This window comes from Strongylocentrotus purpuratus, unplaced genomic scaffold (genome assembly GCF_000002235.5).
Source record: "Strongylocentrotus purpuratus isolate Spur 01 unplaced genomic scaffold, Spur_5.0 spur5_scaffold_9, whole genome shotgun sequence".
Lineage (NCBI taxonomy): Eukaryota > Metazoa > Echinodermata > Echinoidea > Camarodonta > Strongylocentrotidae > Strongylocentrotus > Strongylocentrotus purpuratus.
Window position 1 is genome coordinate 21,751,168 of NW_022145615.1, and position 17,014 is coordinate 21,768,181.

General features: G+C 38.8%; 1 protein-coding gene across 1 annotated transcript; it reads right to left on the reverse strand.

The window, feature by feature from the left end:
- Nucleotides 1–2,498: 2,498 nt before the first annotated feature.
- LOC582362 (enhancer of mRNA-decapping protein 3) lies at nt 2,499–15,303 on the reverse strand. Its single transcript, XM_782313.5, has 8 exons — nt 15,179–15,303; nt 12,985–13,227; nt 12,308–12,450; nt 10,618–11,115; nt 9,701–10,042; nt 8,331–8,484; nt 7,553–7,770; nt 2,499–5,699 (listed from the first exon to the last, which is right to left on the reverse strand). The coding sequence occupies exons 2-8, from the start codon at nt 13,149–13,151 to the stop codon at nt 5,365–5,367; spliced, it is 1,857 nt and encodes a 618-aa protein (XP_787406.3). The 5' UTR covers nt 13,152–13,227; nt 15,179–15,303; the 3' UTR covers nt 2,499–5,364.
- Between the last annotated feature and the right edge of the window lie 1,711 nt (nt 15,304–17,014).

Genomic DNA, 17,014 nt, shown 5'->3' on the forward strand with positions numbered 1-17,014 from the left:
TCCCAGTTAGACTATTTATATTCATTTGTCCATTTGGCGTATTCTTGGAACAATGTGTACAACATTATCTTTTAACACAGCCCTGCATCTTACAAACAAAGCTCTGCTACCCCTCCCCTATCCCCACCACCCCTTCCCCACCATTCTACCCCTACTAAATGCAGATTAAAGTGATTCCTCTCCTGCACAATGCAGTCAAAGTTAGTAACTTTAAAGGCTGCTTCAATGAACATAAGAACATAGAAATACAAAATAAACAACATGCTCTGCACAGCAGCCATAGTCAATCATACATTTGTCACATTTGAACCACAAAGAAAACTCTTTTATAAACACACAATAGTTTTCTCTTAGGTCTTTTAGGGCCTTGGGGGAGATACACATACACAACTATCATTTCATCTGTTTGGAGCCAGAAGGGCGTTAACTCATATACTATAACACAGAGTTAACGCCCTTTTGGTCCTTAACAATAACAGATGATGTTAAACTTCTTGCGTGTTAGCACAACATGATTATATCACATGCATGCATATCTATGAACATGCCGTGTCTCCACCTCTTCGGACAGTAGCAAATCATATGGGCTTACTGTACACATACATGGAGGTCCATTATCTAATGATGATCAAAATCTGAATACAACAACTAGACTTCATTTGCATCTTAGCAAACATGTCTAGAAGTTTTTTTAGGCTTTGGCCAACAGTGCAATATTACCTTCATTTACCACAATTCAATTCCTACTTTTTACTTGAAACAATATTATATCCCAAGCTTGTTGTTACACATAAAAACACATATTATGGTCCTTTACTTCCTGAAATATATAAATCTGTTAACCTTTGGCTTATTTCCCTGTTATTAAAGATTGGAAGAATCTAGGACCCGTTTCATACAACTTGTTATCAATAACAAATGCTAGATTTCTATGGCAAGGATGCTCTCAGTCAATCACATGCCACGGTTTCAATAGCTTACCATATTCAAAATTTGTGTTCATCCTAACTTACGCGTCATTGCGTTGTTTACTCTCTAGTTTTTAATCAAAACACATTTACTGACTGGCTCAAAATTATTGTGAATGATTTTTGTAACTTATTGCACTGCAAGCTCACCAACTTCATGTACCACTGGAATGTTAATAGTTACATCGAACTGTTATTTAGATTGATTACATAAATACCAGAAGTACACTATTTTGCCCTAAAGCTTTACAGCTATATTCCCTGAATCCCCACCCAGTCTCTCCTACTACATGTAGGTCACCTACACGTTCACTGTATTTCATAGTTTTAGGTAGTGTTCTCAAGATTACCTACTTCATACTTAAAGGTAAAGACCAGCATTGGAAACTCCCCAATTTCAAAAAATGAAATGGAAGCTCTCATTACCAATCATGTGAAAGAATATGTTTTGACTAATACATGATGATAAAAAATTTGCCGAGAAACCGCCTACTAATTCATATATTTGGTAAATTTGTTTCTCTGATGGACTGTGAGAGATATAGGGTAGTCCCATATATATCTTTCTGTGTATAGTGCTTGTAACTTTACAAAGAATGGGCCAAATTTCTTATAATTTTGATGATTCCAGAACCTTGCAGATGCTAGATGCTAGATGATCAACCTTTTCTGATCGATTCCACAACGTTTCTTTCACAATGCAGTCGCATGACCATAACTGGTCTTTACCTTTAAAAACGTACCATCAAGTTTTATGCAATTATCTCCATGCCCATACATTAATTGCACAATAACAACATTGTAGAACATCGTCCCCCTAGTCATGCATTACAAGGTACATGTAAGTGCATCTGTGAAACAAGTATGGTCTCAAATGTGGACCTCAATCACACAGATAAACTGATTGCAAAGCGAAAATTCTTATTTCAAACAAACCATCAAGGACAATAAACCGGTAGTTTTTTTTTCTTTTGGTCTGGGTTCAGTCTCGCCAGTGAGACTTGGGTAATTCATGTTCTAATTCTGAAAATACATATACCGGTACCAACATAATTATTTACACCCATCGTAAATTTGATGTTTTGTATTTTGCTTAAAGGTAAAGACCAGTTATGGTCATTCGATTGCATTGTGAAAGAAAAGTTGTGGAATCGATCAGAAAAGGTTGATCATCTAGCATCTGCAAGGTTCTGGAATCATCAAAATGATAAAAAATTTGGCCCATTCTTTGTAAAGTTACAAGCACTATACACAGAAAGATGTATATGGGACTACCCTATATCTCTCACAGACCATGAGAGAAACAAATTTACCAAATATATGAATTAGTAGGCGGTTTCCCGGCAAATTTTTTATCATCATGTATTAGTCAAAACATATTCTTTCACACGATTGGTAATGAGAGCTTCCATTTCATTTTTTGAAATTGGGGCGTTTCCAATACTGGTCTTTACCTTTAACTCAAGAATGAATTTCAATGAAAGGTAGACTGGTTGGATTATTGAATACTTTTAGATGTAAGCTTCAAAATGTCATATTCTCTACAAAGATAAACTGGAACAAATACATTTTTCACAAACTTAACAAATTACAAAACTTGGTAAGGGTATAAATAATTTAGTTGTTAACTGTACACGAAAAGAGCAATTGCTCAGAACACACAAACAAACCCAAAATATGTTTTGTTTGTTAAAATATGAATCACAAAACAAAAAATCAATAACCTTTCCAGAAAAAGAAGGAACATGACAAAAATACACATTTGGCATATATTATATCATATATTGTGTTGACATTAATGTCTTGAAATGTGAGACCAAACATATTCTGTTTGGCTATATGTCATGATAAGAAGATACACAATACTTGTTATTTCTAATTTGTAAGTCAAAATACCAGATTAAAGGAAAATGAGTCTAATCAGGTATATTCTGGTACATGAGCAAGAAAGAAATTCAAAGAAAAAAAAGAATAACAAGCTCATATATAAAATAGTATTTAAACTTTGACACAAAATATTACCATCGCATTTAAGTATAACTATAATACTGGACCATTATAAGGTTTGGTTCTCATGTTTTGCATAAATCTTTCATCAAATATAGTCACTAAAATTATTCTCTTCCATCATTCCTATGTATTCTTCATTAAAGAAGATAAATACCAAACATATGTTTCATACATTACAAAATCTGCAAGCTCCTTTAAACAAAAATAGTAATGTATAAGAATGAATTAGTAGAACTAGAAATAATCTTGAGTTCTGGTACAGTACAGGTAGGTCTTTGTAATGATGGAAGTAAATTATTACAGAATCAAGCGAGAATTGTAAAATATTACATATAAATGATATGATACTGGGTCTTTGGTAGAAAATGTATAACATAAAATGTATCACCAGCACAGAAAGAAAGATTTAAAGTTACAGGTGTAGTAGTCTTAACAAAGTGTATAACACACAATGGAATTGGTGCGATTGCAAATATGCTGATCAGTGGATGGGATTTCTAGCATTTCTTTTTTTGCTGGTCTACAGTTCAGAACAAGTTGTTCGACGACCCATCTGCTCCATGAATTAACAATTTAGAACGACTGTAGATCATTTTCCATCAAACTAAAATTCTATGACAAGAACTCAAAATTAGCCTTGGTATGTGACAATTGATGACAAATACCTTCAAAACTATTTTGCAAGTCAATGATTATTGTTGCAGTCTCATATTATGTATCGTCAGCTGCCGGGAAGAAGGAACTTAGAGGTATGTAATGTCAATTGCTGCAGGAATGACCTTCTTGCAGGCTGTCGACGGTATGTTCTATCTCTAAAATCCAACTAATTTATGGAGCGAAAATACTTTAAAAAAAATTACATTTAATGCACCGTAGAATTCACTTTCCTTATATCAGATTAAATCACAGACAACCATTTCCCCCTAAAAACAAAACAAAACAAACAAACAAACAAACAAACTAAATACAACAATACTCCTTACATGGTACACAAAATAACTTGTGAGGTATTGTCACAACTATTCAATGTATTAAAATAATAAATCTTTCAAAAAGATAAATCATTGAATAGCATGACGATATCTGAACCAGTGAGTACCTACATACTCACTATAGCTCAGGAAGTCCATTATGTATAAATCACAAGTGAATACAACAAGGAGACATCACATACATTTTTTTGGTCAAGAAATATAAATTTTAGCATTTTATAAAATGGAAATTACAAAATATAATGCCCCAAATTTCAGCTACAGAGTACAAAGGGTTACATACATGTACAAAGTTTACTTGTACAGTAAGTTGTAACACAAATTTGCCGCATCTTCCTCCTTTTTTCCGTCTTTATGTGAAAGATCATTATCATCAAATGAGCTTTCACATTATGCCTTTAATTCATATTGTCATGCAAAAAATATTGACTATTTTAAACTAAATCTTAGGAAGCTGAACTGACACTCCTCCTCCTTCCTTGGACATTAATATAAAAAAAAAGCATAGCTTGTTACATATTCAAACATAAAATTGGTTTCATCTCACAAGACTCACATCATAGACACGGATCATATTATGGACAAAAGTAATATGTAGAAAAACGACCGTAATGAATGAATGCAATGTATTCATCTGGAGTAAGATGATCACAATGTATCTAAATATTAGAGCCATCTCTCTCTGCTATCATATACATGTATCCATTACACAGAAAAAGTGTGATAAATTCTTAATGTCTACATTTGGCATATATCATCAACGTCCAATTGAAATGTCAATGCAAGGCCTGACACAAAGAGCGGTCACGTACACATGGAAACACAGGAAGTCACCACAGACCCCTTAAATGTCTCATATTGTCAAGGATCCATTGCTTCCAGATCCTAAAAACGTCACTCTGTACCCCTACAAAGAGTAGCCTGGAGCCCTAGTTGACAATCTTTATTTGATAGCTTCCACACTTAGGGATTATCTGTCAATTCTGAGCACATTTTTGCTCTGAAACAGTCACTTTTCAAAATGTAAATATCACATTTCCCTCAAAACACCTTCTTTTGATTTAATGTACAACCTTTAACTTTTTTAAAGGATCTCTGTATTATATTTTTACTTTAACTGGTAAGAAACATGCATGTGAGTAGCAGAAGAAACTGCAGCACCCGAAACCCTGATATATCTGGGGGGAGTTTCACAAAACTTGTCATCAGTGACAAATGACAGTTTTTGTTATAAGCTACCGAAATCCTTGCTTTTGATTGGTTATCAAGCAGATATGTCACTGATTTTTGTCATTTGTCATTGAAAAAAGGCTTGGTGAAACGGGCCCCTGATCAATGATGCATCCGTTCGTTCTCTCATTGCATTGCACTTGAACACGCCTCACCATCGTCTGCTAAGAGACATCCAGGAGAACGAAAAGTCCCCGACTGAAGGGAGACATGTAGCGGATACCGACCTCGTCGAACACCTTCTTGGGGATACCTGAACTACAGAGGTACAACTCACCCACCTTGCTGGTGTAGTCCAGGGGGAGACCGACGGCAACGCCCCACTGGCTGGAGAAGGACTGGGTGTTGGAGGGGTCCAGGGAGAGGATGGGGGCCTTGTTGGTGTCCGCGAGCCACTGCTGGACTCCCCGGTACCAGGCTTGGTCCTGGGTGATGGTGTCATTGGGTCTGTCCAAGGCGCAGATCACGATGTCGGTTAGGTCAGTGCTCTTGGGAAGATCTGAGGAAGAGAGATACACAGTGTTACATCTAATGGAAGTATCCAAAGTTCCAAACCAACACAGCTTACACTAAAAATAGATTTCATTCATTAAATCCAGGAAGACACGCAGAATAGCTTACACAGTTTTGCTTTACCCTAGTGAACCACTTATCACACACTTCTTTTAGCAATGCAAAACTTCTCCATTAAACGTCAGATTCCCAAGAAAGACACACTTGTACACATTCATGCAGTATTTTCGTACAAACAAAAAGTATCTACATGCAATGTACATGGAGGAGCATGTGGTATACATTGAACTATGAAACCAGCATGTGAATTTAAATACTTATTCATTTGCTTATTTCTAAATGGCCAGGTAATGAATTTAAAAGACAATTTCAACCTGAATTTTCAATTGTTTTCTAAGACAAGAGACAAAAACAAGTAATATTCATCTTCGATTGCCTGTGTGTTATATTCGATCTGAATACTAAAGTTCATTCTCAAAAATAAGTAATTGTCAACAAAATCATGTAAACACGTAAACACAAAAAATACAAGGCATTTGCATCACTTAGACCCCGTTCTCATTCACTTCGTTGGAGCGGTCTAACTAAGACCTGTTCCTCAGGAGCGGTTCTTAGGTGAGTGAGAACGGTCAAAGTGGTCCAGGAAGTGGAATTCTGGACCTCTCCAGAAGACCACCTTCCGAGGTGGTCTTGAGGAACGGGTCTTATTAAGAGCGGTTTGGACCGCTCTAACGTGCAATGTGAACGGAAGCGTACTTTGAACGGAAGTGAGCTAGTGACGTTCCGTGCGAAACATGTAGTACGGTACATACGGTTTGTATTCCGCGCGCAAAAAAATTGATCTGCTGACCTGAGCTGCCATAGCAACAAGACCACTTTGACTCGTGGAGCGGTTTGAGCCATAAAAAACTGCTCGAAGTGTGAACGCTCGCAAACCGTTCCTCAAGACCCGTTCCTCTGGAGCGGTCTAACTAAGACCACTTTCAAAGTGAGTGAGAACGGGGTCTAAGTTTTCCCCTATTTGAATGTCTTCCTTAAGGCCCGGTCACACAGAGAGGACGCATGCGGGACGCACGGCCGGCGCATGGAAAATTTCCAATTTTGGCCAGTGCGTTGTCGTTCGCTAGGCGTGCGTCATCACTCGTTACTCGTTCGTCGAGCGCGCTGGACCAACGCTGGACCAGCGCTATGCATTCGTCGTCATTCGCTGTGTGCGTCAGGATTTTTTGAGCATGCTCAAAAGTGTGCGCGGAGCTCGACGCATGAATGTACACGCCAAAGGCACGCCAGACGTGCGTTGAGCGCGCTAGACCAGCGCCAGACATACGCGGGGCACACGCCCTGTATACGCACAGCGCGCTAGCTACACGCTGTGCATTTTGTGTCAGCTCGCTAGCTTTTCCAAAATCATGACAAAAGTTAGGCACACGACCTTTTCCGATTTCCAATGCGCTGGCCGTGCGTCGTAGAACGCGGTGCATGCGTGGACCATTCGTCCAGCGCGCTAGCAACACGCTGTGCATTCGTGGAAGTTGTTATCATGTGCGCTCTGGGTACGGTCTGTATGCGTACTGTATGCGCCCTGTATGCGCTCAGCGCGCTAGCAACACGCTATGCATTTGGTGTCAAAAGTTGGGCGCACGACAACGCACTGGCCAAAATTGCAAATTTCCCATGCGCTGGCCGTGCGTTCCCCATGCGTCCTCTCTGTGTGACCGGGCCTTTATATACACAGAGTCAAACCTGAAAAAAGTCCAAATTAGGGGAATACACAAAAAGTCATCCTTTACATACAGGTGGTCTTATAAGGACAGATTGCTTGCATACTGTATGAATTACCTTTGTAGCTCTGTAGCTTAACTCCATCGGTTACATCAAACAGGTCAATCTCTTGCTTCAGCTCTTCCAGCATCTTGACAAAGTTTGGTACGAAGAGGGTGACTGTGCACCCGTGATGGGTAAGGTGACGGGCGCAGCTGACCCCCTGGGCACCCTGTAGGTGAGGACCACACAGGACTACAACCGATGGTTCCGTGGCTCTCTTCTTGCTGTGTATTCTGAGATGATTGAAAAAACAGAGGAACGATGATCAGATGCCTACATAATTTACATGTATTCAAAATCAGGGCAGTGTTTGAACATTTTCCATTTACTCAATTCTGGCATAGTCCAATAGGTAAAACATACACATAGGGGTTACAATTATGTCGGTTCAAGCACCAGTTTTGCACTATTACAATCTTTAGCAAGACATTTATCTACATTCGCCTGCCCCTCCCTCCCTCCTTCCCTCTCTCTCTCTTTCTCTCCTCGTCCTCCCTCTTTCCCATCCCCTCTTTCTGTCTCTGTCTCCAGTTTGTGTATCTTCTATATCCTTTATAAACAAACGTTTTACATGATGTACATGCCAGATTTTGACAATAATTTACATACTGTTGAATACATCATTACATCATATTACTCTTTTACAATACCAGTAAACTTTGATGCACCCCATATTCTACTCATTGAAATGTTCATTGGGAGAGCTTCATGTTGAAACCCCCCCTGTTTATCAAAAATAGTAAACAGAACAACCATTGTGGCTCGGGGTTACATACCAAGTCTATAAGTTTACCTTCTTTGTTTATCTAATAGCTGTAGAGCGACTTGAGCTGCACACAGTCCTACTGATTCAAGTCTCCTCTCTACAGTAAGACCAGCTTTAGTCGCTGATGACATCAGTCTGGCCTTCAACTCGGGTGTTATCCCTGGAATCTGCATGTCTGTATCTACACAATCCATACATTTTAACAGTTAGTATTACAGATATCGAGGGGTCAGTGACACAAAGACGTATCTCCATTTTTGGCATTTTGAGAAAAAGTGGTTCATGTGTCACTGAGCACTTGGGCCTTAACCCTATTTAGCCCGGGCTATTTTGAAACTGCATTGCCCGGGGGGGGGGGGGGGGGGGGTTCTAAGGCCCCCCCCCCCTACATGTATGATCTCGGCCGTGAAACGCCCGATCGCCTCGAAAATTTGCATACATGTCAAGTGAAGTGTATAGAATACTATGGTAATTTCAATTTTTTGAAAAATTCACTCATTTGCATATTTATGGTAATTTATGCAAATAAGGTCATAAAATTCACATTTTTGCCCATAAATCAGACATTATTCATATTTAAGCATTCTTTCTCACTACATATATTTGTTAGACCATTTGGAATAATAATATAACACAACAAATTGAAAAACCAGGGTTATTCCTTATGTTATCTATTGTTTTGATAATTTCTTATGTATTTCTTTGTTTTTTTAACTTATGTATTTTATTGTTTTTTTGTTTTTTTTTTCATTTCCAACTATAATTCAACTATGTTGACCCCAAAATAAACACCTCAACTATAAACAAGACCAAATAACCAATGCTTTATCTCTTTATTTGAAAAATGAGATTTCCATATGTTTTGTACACAAATCACAAAAATGAGCGATTTTCGGGCTGACATGCAAAGACAAAAGAACACGTGACTTTGTAATGGTAGGTCCGATTTTCGAAAAATTTCTTTCAAAAGATGCGCAAGACTCGAAAGAAAAAATTCACAAAATTTCAGTGCAAGATTTTCTTGCGTTAAAAAATTATCGCGAAAAATGTCGAGGGGGGGGGTCTAAAGCCTGAAAAGTGGCATCCCTCATGTAGATGTTTCTGTAAATACAGAGACATTTATGACAACATTTTGTGATCTCATATCACATACAATTTACATACATTGGCCCATTACCAATATGCAAGGACGACAAATAGCACCATGCTCAAAATCAATATATTTTTTAGGGTAGGATATTTCATGTAAAATATTTTTTATCATACTGTATAGACTTGCCACTGTCATCGTTAAAGAATCAATATACACGTTCTCTTTCCATCCTTTTTTCCTATAAATTGACTCTTGATAGGAATTAATTAAATGTTTGGATTTTTTTAATGAGAGACAAATTTACCTGTATGATACCACCTGCCTGTTACATCTGGGCATGTAATCCTCTTCCCTTCTTCTGACTCTCTCCTCTCTAAAATGTTCTCATCAAAGCGAAGGTTCCTTGGTCCCTGCCTCTTACATGTAGGTCGATTATCCCCCATGGCGTCCAACTCCTCGTAAAAATTGTCCTTGTCGAACAAGGCAAAGTTTGAATCAAAGTCAAAGTCATCGTTGAGGAAGGTATCCACAGGGGCACTGAAGCACTCAACGTTGCGGGAGTTGAATCCTCCGCGGTTGTGCTTGCGCGTGTTGCCTCCGCTGATCTTGACGGGCGAGGATCGTGTGTGGTTGCTCTCGTGGTTTCCTACATCGAAGAGCAGGGGAAGAGGTATAGAGCAAAATAATGCAAATGATGATGCTATATTTAATTGAATGTTACGTTATCCCTTGATATTTGCTTGAATAAACCTCAAATTTTACTTCAAACATAATCAATACTAAACTCTGTAATATTGTTTGAGAAAATTTTAAGCATGATAATCAACTTTCAATGTGTTTTTCCCATGCTCTCTTTTGTTTTCTTCAGCAAAGACTGTGTTGAAAATTCTATCCCTGAGTTAGGTTATTTTCCTCTTATTGTCACTTGATGCAGCGACCCCTCTTACATATACAGTACATAACCACGAATGCAAAAAACATACAAGGAAATTGATGCCTGTACCAATGTTAGACATTTACATATATGTACAGTAAGTTTGCAGCACATCTATGGTTTCGTCGCAGATAAATCATTATCATTGCCAAATGCCAGTACAATAATCATAGAAGAAACTCAACGAGATCCCTGAAAATTTGAAAGTGAGATGATAAATATGAAAGATTATTCATCTAACATTTTAGGTACAACAGAGTCTTGACAAGCAAAAGGTGTATTCTTACCAGAAGTAGTTCTTCTCCTTCCCTTCTCTCCTCCTCCTCCTCCTTGCCTGCCTTCTTCCTCGTCTCTTCCACCATTCTCATTGCCACCCTGTCTGCTCAGTCCATCCATGCTGTGCACCCTCTGAAACCCCGGTCTACCAGAAGACTTCCCGCTCCCACCGTCATCCCCCTTCCCCTGGGGCATCGTGAACGACGCAGAGCGCTTCGCTTTGAACCCAACCCTCGCTTTCTCCGAACCCGCCTGCGAGTCCGTTACTCCTCCGTTCTCATTCCGGTTGGGCGAGTGAAAGGCGGACCGCTGGCTGTGATTGAGGTTGTTCTGGTGCTTGTTCTTATGTGGTCCTCCTTCTGCGCTAGTTTCATTGGTTGTTCTATTGTCTCCTGTTGGGGCCTTTCTGTGCGGTGACTTGCTGTGAGCTCGTTCTGTGTTTCCTGATCTCCTGACAGCAGTTAGGCTGCTTTTACTCAGCTCCCCATTTACCTTGTTGTTGGAAGTTTCTGTACAAACAGGATCAAAGGTAATTTAATACTGGTACTTTATATATATATTTACACATGGCTTGAGGTGGATACAATGTATTTCTTGTCCAACATAACTCTTATCGAAGTCTAACACTATTAAAGCAGGACTTTACTACTTGAAGCTACTTGCGCCCTCTATACAGCCAACAATGCTTAAGCGGTACCCGTTGATCCCCCATGGTCCCCTTTTTTTTGGCGAAACTTGCCTTTACACCACATATTCTTTTGACAGGATTACTTGGCCCTGGAAAGGGTGCACTCATGCTCTGATAAATAAAATACTTAACATAGAAACTTTTCACTGGGAATGTGAACACAAGGATACCAATGAATCCAAAATAGAAAGCTTCCAAATTTGTTATCTTGCATACCATACAATACAGATGATACAGAGGAAGTCTGATATCTGGAAAGTGCATGTATTTCTGAACTTCTGAGGGAGGCTATATATCATTTCTTACAAGAAAGGCGTAAATACTCATAAATGAATGATACACGCCAGTAAACAGTAAAACAACAACAACAGGAATCCCTCTTTTACATTTTTGTCTTTTCCTTCTTTCTTCGACTTTTATTTCTTTCTTTCCTATTTTTCGCTCCCTTCTATTCTTTCTGTGAAACTTTCTTTATGAATGTGTGTGTGTGTGTATGTGTTGTTGGAATGTATGGGCGTGCTTGTATTATGCCAGTCTTTTACTTTTTAATATTTATGTTCATTATCTTGTTATTGTTTTGTTACAGGGCCCCAATTACATGTACAAGCAGATTTCTGCTTCTTATGAGATCCTAACCATTATATTGATTACTGTCATTGTAAATTGTTTTATAAAGGTTGAATAAAGATTCAAATTAGAATGATTCAAATTGATCTGAACTTGAGGGAGGCTAAATCAATTCATACAAGAAAGCCCTTTTTTACACATTTGTTGTCTTTATTAAACTTTGCACAATGATTGCCTTCTATACTGACAAAAACTTGTAGCATGTGATATTAAAGGCACACTACACTACTTGCGCCATATAGCAAACAATGCTGGTCCCCATTATCCTCTTTTTCTTATGTTAACTGAGAGCTGACTAGATGAGATAACCACCTGTCAGCAACCTTGCAGGGTGGTCTAATCCCCCTGGCCAAACTTGTAGCATGTGATATTAAACCTACATGTACCTTTGTTAGAGACGGCATCTCCATTCACTGCCTCTGACTTTCCTTTACTGTTGACAGCTTTGATAATCGCTCTGTTCTTTTCCGCCTCCGCCTTCAAATCTGCACTGGTTTTCAGGATTTTCAGGTCTTTGATGTCTGAAGCTCTGGATTAAAAAGGCATCATCAAACTTGGTTACTATTTGCATGAGCAACACTCGTTCACAAACTGGAGATCTAATTGAGCTTTTATTATTGGTTGGGTAAAAGAACCATTAAAATCTACATGTTAAGTACCTTTTTCCAAATTGAATTTGTTGTGAATTTGTTGTTTACATACCTGTGTAGGTTTTTTAATGACTTGATATCCGAGAAATTCAAGCATAAAGGTCTAATAACTTCTACTGAACCTCTAACAACTTACACACCAAAATAAGACTTTGAAGCCACAAATTCATAATTATTTCTGTGACTGTGTTGTCAATTAGTGTTTCGAACAAATATGAGCATTTTTAGATTGCACGTCACATTTGCAAATTTAAAATGGCACATTTCAGTTTCACGCCTCTACCCGTATAATATATTTATGGAAATTCTAAATTCTAAAAAATTAAAAAATTAAAAAATTAAACAAAGTTATAATAATTTTAGTTCAACTTCAAAATGGAGAGAAATAAATGGAAAACTAGATTACAACTGACCTCATTGTTACTTCAGGGACACCATACTTGACACCATTCCTGAAGGCATTTCTGAGAGAGATCGTTTGTCCTGTTTTGCACACAGAAGACACTTCACCTTGGAATGTCCCTAGGGCTGGCCCGCAGTCTAGGGACAGGTAGTTACCGATGAAGCTTTCACTGGCCATGTCTTCTACCAAGTATTAAACACAAATTGAATCTCGGCTGACAGTCAAGCTTCTAAAATTCTTTGGTCCAGGAAATCTAGAATAATAGCAACAAATTAAATGATTGTATTAGTACTAATTCATCTTTAACAAGCCACATCTTCTACTGATGCCCACAAATACTTTCTCTCTGCTGAAAGTCATATTCTTGCTGTTGTTCACATAATCTAGAAAATAACAATCAATGAAAAGAATAAGTAACTGATACTATCATACTAGCTACATGTACACATAGATCTCTAGACTCCTACCAATACAAATCAAGGCATTCCTGAAGGCATTCTTAAAAGAGATGGTTTGTCCTCTTTTGCCAACAGAAGCCACTTTACAACAGTCACTGTTGTGTAATCTCACCTCACTAACCCATATAATGTACATCATTTCAGTCTCTGTTTAGAAGCGGTACCGGCACCGGTAAGTGGAGCGCCCGACGTACAATGTACATATCGAGAAAGAGTAAAAGGCATTGAAGGAAGCGTCCAACTGATGGCAGCACATCGCTGTCCACGTTTTTAACAGCACATCACTGTATATGGTGGTGTGACCAAAGTTCACACATGACCTAAGTTCGCTATCTCAAAAAAATCAGTAAGATTTCGAAAATCTGATATCACCAATGGAAAGAGGAACATAAAATCACCCCGAGATGAAGTTTTCTTTGGAATTGGGTACGAAATTGTGAAAAAATTGACAAAAGATTATGAACATACCGTTGAGGGTCTGAAAATCTTCAATTAGAGAGCAGATTTCCTCAAAATTGTAAGTAAAAAGTGGTAGCAACTGATTGTATGTTATCTTGCCTTGCAAATTATGATATTACCTATTTTTGATGGATCACATTTTTGATAAATCAACTGTAAACCGCCGTGCATGAAGTTAGGTCTCGTTGTTTTATGATTTTTTTAGATGCAGCACACATGCACGATCGGACATCAAATTTTTAGATCGCGATATCTCCGAAATCCTTCCACAAAATTTTTTCTAGTTGAACCAATCTGTAGTAAAAAACTTTGCCGTCCATTTGGTAATAATTGAAATAAATAAATTTGTGTAGAATATGAGAATTCATAGATCAAATATCATATTTTGTAATGTATTCTAAAATGTCCATGAACTTTGGTCACCCTTTCACTTTGCACCTGGATTGAGGCCTACACACATTTTGGAAATGGCACACACCACACTGCAGTGCATAATCTTCGTTGTATGAAGTAGCATTTACCGAGGAAGAAGAAGAAGAGTAAATGAGATTGGCGTAGCCATGGGGGAAGGGGGGGGGGGGCTTGCTTAATACAGCTTCCTTACTCTTTCTTACCATGATACGTCCGGCTCAAATTTTAGTTTGTTTGCTTTTTTATTAAATAAAGTCTTAAAGATCCCTTCCCCCAACCAAACAAAATAATAACAATAACATAGACTGTCTAGACTCTACCTGAACGAATAACAGTTCTGAACTAGCGCCAGGATTTTCATATTGTGAATTCACACTTCATTAAGTCACTTAATATGTTCGCAACTCAGGTGGTAATCAGGTAAGGGTCTATGACAGAATATGATTATTTGCAAGATCATTTCATTTCCAACGTCACGATGACAATCAGACATTATAAATTCATTCTATCAATCATGCAACACCATATGGAAACGCAATTGCCCAATAAATAAATACTAAATACTGCTAGCGCTATACTGTAGGACTGCGGAGACAAACTGGGAATTCATATTGAATTGATGACTGTAAAAGGGATTTTCTCGAACCACATTCATCATTCACACAATCATGCCCATGACAATCACACACTGCACTGCACTGCAGCTGCAGCTACATGCATTGCCACCTACACAAACGAGGACGCGACCCGCAACAAAAACAAAAGGAAAATTTACTGAATACACACTTACGACATAGGCCTACACCACTCATGCCAATTGTACAGAGTAGAGAAGATATTAGATTTGTATCAACTACAAAATTAGAAAAACAGTACCTTCCAATATCTCGTCAAAAACCAATATCAAACAGGCCGTCTGTTCTTTCTAACTCCGTTTCAGTTGTAGCCTAGTTGAAGTTACAATTCTCCATGCAACATAAAACTGCAAAATACGTGCATTATCGTTTGCTAGTAGTCTGGAAATACAAACTCTGTAAATAAAACGAATAGGCATAATAACAGATGTAGGCCTAATTAGGCCTTTTTCAACCTGAATTAGATTTAATTATACAATTTTTAAAAATACAAATTTATTTGTATATGATCATAAACTAACAAATAAAGATAATGATACGCTATATTTTAGGAGGAACTGAATAGGGTTTGTATTGGCAAACTATCACTAAAGTCTAGACACCATGCATGTACAGCCCACGCAAATGACGTATTTATAAAGTGGGGGCAATTCTATATATAGAGAGAGAGAGAGAGTTGGGGGCAGTTTTCAAAGCTGATAATATGACCCCCCCCCCCCCCACTTCCGCCCCACAATTTTCTGCTTTAAAAACAATTCGATCAGTCCATATGTCCATCTCCTTTCTCTCTTTTCCTCTCCTCCAAATATGTAAATCGGAGACAAACTATATATGCCTAACCTATCGGGGCGGCATGCCATACTCATATGGCATAAGTACGGATATTACGAAATTGCCAATATCAATTTCTGGATTGGAACACCTCCTACACCGGGCCCATATAGTCGATGGCATTGTTCATTCACTGCATTCCAATGTCATCCTCAGGGGCGGATCTACGGGGCCGGGGGGGGGGGGGGTCGGCGGTTTAACCCCCCCCCCCCCTTGGGCGGCCACGGTGAAGAAAGGGGGGGGGGTGAGAAGGAATAAGTTTATTTATCTAATTAGATAAAATAATCTTCTTAGGCAGCCGGATAATAACAACTGTCCAATACTTCATCCCAGGCGCGAATCCAGGGGGCCGAGCTGGCCTTGCCCCCCTCCCCCCCCCCCCCCGCAAAAAAAGAGAGAGGGAGAAGGAAAATAAGGAAAAGGGAAAGAGGAGAGAAAGGAAAGAAAGAAGAGGTAGAAGAAAAGAAAAGAAGGGGAATATCAGTTGCAATTTTCCCGCCAACAAGTTGTGGATCGGAGGAGGGTGCAAAAGGCCCTTGCCTCCCCCCCCCCCCCCGCCCCGCCCCGCTTAAAAAAAGAGAGAATGAAGGGAAAGGGGAAGAGGATATCTAAAAGGGAACAAAAAAGAGGAAGAAGAAAAGAAAAGGGTAAAAAGAAGAAAGAAGGAAAGATCAGTTGCGGTTTATCCCGCCAACAACGTGTAGATCGGGGGTACCGAAAGGCCCTTGCCCCCCCCCCCCCCCATCACAGCAAACCTAAAAGAGAGAGAGAGAATGAATGGAAGGGAAAGGGAAAGAGGAGAGAAAGGGGAATAAAGGAACAAAAAGAGAAAGAAGAAAGGTAGGGGAAGTCAACAAGGTGTAGATCGGGGGGGGCACTGATAGTGCTGTTAGGGAGGGGGGCTTGGGGGAATAACGTTCAAACCTGGTTTATTTCTAATTCCATAACGGTGAATGGTGCTGAAATGACATAATTTTTCGAGATTTTTCCTCACTCTTTAGTAAATTATACTTTTTTATGCGTTTGTTAGAAAATGACAAATTCCTCACTTTTTTTGAAAAAAGTATATCAAAGAGAAATAGAAAAAAAGAGAGCAAGAAAGAAAAAATAGTGAACTACCAGTGACACAAAATAATAAGTATCAAAATATGCTCATCTGACCGTGATTAAATGCCTAAAACACCTGAGCTTCCGGGGGCTCTCCCCCTGGACCCAACCAAGGGCTCTAAGGCGGAACCCTGGATGA